This window comes from Populus trichocarpa, chromosome 6 (assembly GCF_000002775.5).
Source record: "Populus trichocarpa isolate Nisqually-1 chromosome 6, P.trichocarpa_v4.1, whole genome shotgun sequence".
Classification (NCBI taxonomy): Eukaryota; Viridiplantae; Streptophyta; class Magnoliopsida; order Malpighiales; family Salicaceae; genus Populus; species Populus trichocarpa.
The window spans coordinates 518,665-521,412 of NC_037290.2; the positions used below are offsets into that span (position 1 = coordinate 518,665).

At 37.4% G+C, this 2,748-nt stretch overlaps 1 protein-coding gene across 1 annotated transcript; it reads right to left on the reverse strand.

The window, feature by feature from the left end:
- Positions 1 to 407: 407 nt before the first annotated feature.
- On the reverse strand, positions 408 to 2,362 carry LOC7463658 (anthocyanidin 3-O-glucosyltransferase 6). Its single transcript, XM_002308734.4, has one exon. The coding sequence runs from the start codon at positions 2,047 to 2,049 to the stop codon at positions 595 to 597; it is 1,455 nt and encodes a 484-aa protein (XP_002308770.4). The 5' UTR covers positions 2,050 to 2,362; the 3' UTR covers positions 408 to 594.
- Between the last annotated feature and the right edge of the window lie 386 nt (positions 2,363 to 2,748).

Sequence of the window (2,748 nt, forward strand, 5' to 3'; positions counted from 1 at the left end):
CTAAGTGGAGTGTGCTTGGGAAAGCCTTTTCAATATACCCTTTTCTACTATGCTTTGAGTTGCTTCCAATAATGAGAAGACTTTTTCTTAGTCTATTTATATTGAATACATAAATATATAGCAAGGATTTGCTTGGTGCTCACTCTAGCTCCTAACTTATTTAGACATTAGTATATAAAAAAATTAACTTGAACATTATAGTTCCATTTTGGTCAATTTCATTCGTAATGACTTAATTTTGAGCCCGATTGAATCCATTACACCCTTCGCCTTCTTCAATTTTAAACTCCACTTGACCGGTGTCCAAGTGAAAGCTCATCTGATCATTGCCATATTGCTAGGATGTTCAAGTGATTGAATCTAAATGCAGTAGTCAATTAGGCCTTTTTGACCCACATTTACATGAACTTGGTTGTAAATTTATTTTTCAATGCAAAAACATGATGGGAATTTTTATTTTTTTTTATAAGGAAAAATTTATTGGCCATGACTAAACATTCTTGTTACACCAAGTCTTCCATAAATCTTAAATTAAGGATAAGGATCTTGTAAGAAAATTGCTTAGACTATAGTTCGGAATTTGGATCAATTGATTCATGACAGGTTTTCTATTATATCATCAATAAAACGACCCAAAGAAGAATGCGAAGATCCACCAGGCATCAACGTTTTTTCACTTATTCTGCTCATCTCCTTTACCTTCTTTCTTATTTCTTTATCTTCCTCCATAAGATGTTTTATTGCTTTCATTATATCATCAGCATTTACAATTATTTCATCATCTCCTTGAAGATTCATCGTATAATCCATCTTAATTTCCACCCCTAACCCCAACTCAATCACCATATAAAAGGCATTATATTGTTGCTCAGCATACAATGGCCAAGTGGCAATTGGAACACCAAACCATACGCTCTCTAGGATAGAATTCCATCCACAATGTGATGCAAATCCTCCCACGGCTTGATGGGCCAAAATATCCACTTGTGGAGCCCATCCAATCACCTTCCCGATCTTAGCTGTTCGATCTAAAAACCCTTCTGGTAAAACTTCTTGAAGATTCTCATAATCACTCGGAGATTTCAATTTACCACTCGGTGAAGGTTTACGTAGGGACCATAAGAATCGATGTCCACTACGTTCTAGTGCACAAGCGATCTCTTTCACCTGTTCCGACCTAAAACTTCCTAGACTCCCAAAGCACAAAAACAGAACCGATGATGGAGCCTGATCATCAAGCCATTCCATGATGTCCCTATAATTCTTGCTCCCATCTGATCCCGTATCACGATCATCTCCTTCATGTTTAACAATTGGTCCCACTGCATACACTGGTGGGGTCTTGCCATTGGAAAGACTGTTAACAGCATGCGGTTCAAGCTCTAAAAATGTATTTATCAAAATACCTTTGGCTTCCGTCAATCCTCCTGCAATCTCGAGAACAATAGGGAGCGTCTCTTTCACGAGTGACGATAAAGGCAAGCATTTAACAGGAAATGAGTTCGCCAAGCTCGGAATTTCCAACTCAGCATCCGAGTTTCCGAGCTCAGTGAGGTCCACTCCCTGCTCATCATGAAGATCCTTAAGATGTAACACGCAACCAAGATAAGCAGCGTCTGAGGCACAGAAAGCGTACCATGGAACATCAAATTCATTAGCCAGATCTTTCAGTCCTGTAGCATAAGCATCAAAAATAAACCCGGCAAATTGAGGAGAGTCAGGGCTCAACTCGGACTGAGTTTTGATCTTGGAAACATATTCTCTGACAAGGGGTTTTTGGCCTTCATACACAGAAGTTATAAACTGGTTAGGGGGTTTAGTATCTGATGACTCAGCACTGGGCAAGATAATGACTCGCAGACGATCAGGGAGTGTTGATGCAGCAAGTGACTCGTTGTATTTGGTAGTGACAGGGTTACGAGATGGATATATGAGGATAGTTGTGGAAAGGCGATCATCACGCTGAACAAGAAGCTTAGCTATCTCTACTGCTGAAACAATATGGCCCCTAGCAGGTATTGGGATTAACACCAACTCTGCTTTCTTCATTTCTTTGCTAGATGTTTTTGCTCCAAGGATTTCTTACAGAGAACAAATGTGTGGTTTGCTGATCAGTATTTGAGGAACCGGTCCTGATCTTGTCGGAAATATAAATATTGATGGCCTAGAATTAGAGTGATGTCATGGCTTGATAGAAAAGGGCCTAGAATTATAGTGAACCATATTCATTATTGATAGAAAAGGGCTCCTGTCGTTAGTCCAAAGGAACAGCAGTGTACCTGCAACTTTTGTCACATTTTTTTAATATAAATACTCTCCCACACTGTAGAACCCCAACCTTGTCTTGTTGTAACCATGCTTTAATCCTATAGGTTTTGTTATGATATTTGTTTCCAGTTTTGTTAGATTTATTGAGCCTCTATTGGCTGAGACCTAATAAACTACACAAGGAAAACAAAAAAACATAAAACGAACAAAAACAAAAACAAAAAAATTGGGAATTTAAAAACTTTTGGGAAATGAAATTACGACTTGTAATTTTGAAATATTATGCATGTAAATTATTTTTTTCTTGAGAAGTAATTTCATATTATGAATTCTTATTATTTACAACTTTTCATACAATTCAAATCATACACAATCACATCAGAAACAGAAACTTTGAACTTCTAACCTCCAAAAAGAAAACAATGGATATAGAAGTTTCTAAATAATTCAGAGTCCAGACAAAAGGGAAAAACAAAACCA

Coding starts and splice junctions, on each gene's coding strand:
- LOC7463658 (XM_002308734.4), bottom strand. CDS start 2,049: ATGAAGAAAGCAGAGTTGGTGTTAATCCCAATACCTGCTAGGGGCCAT.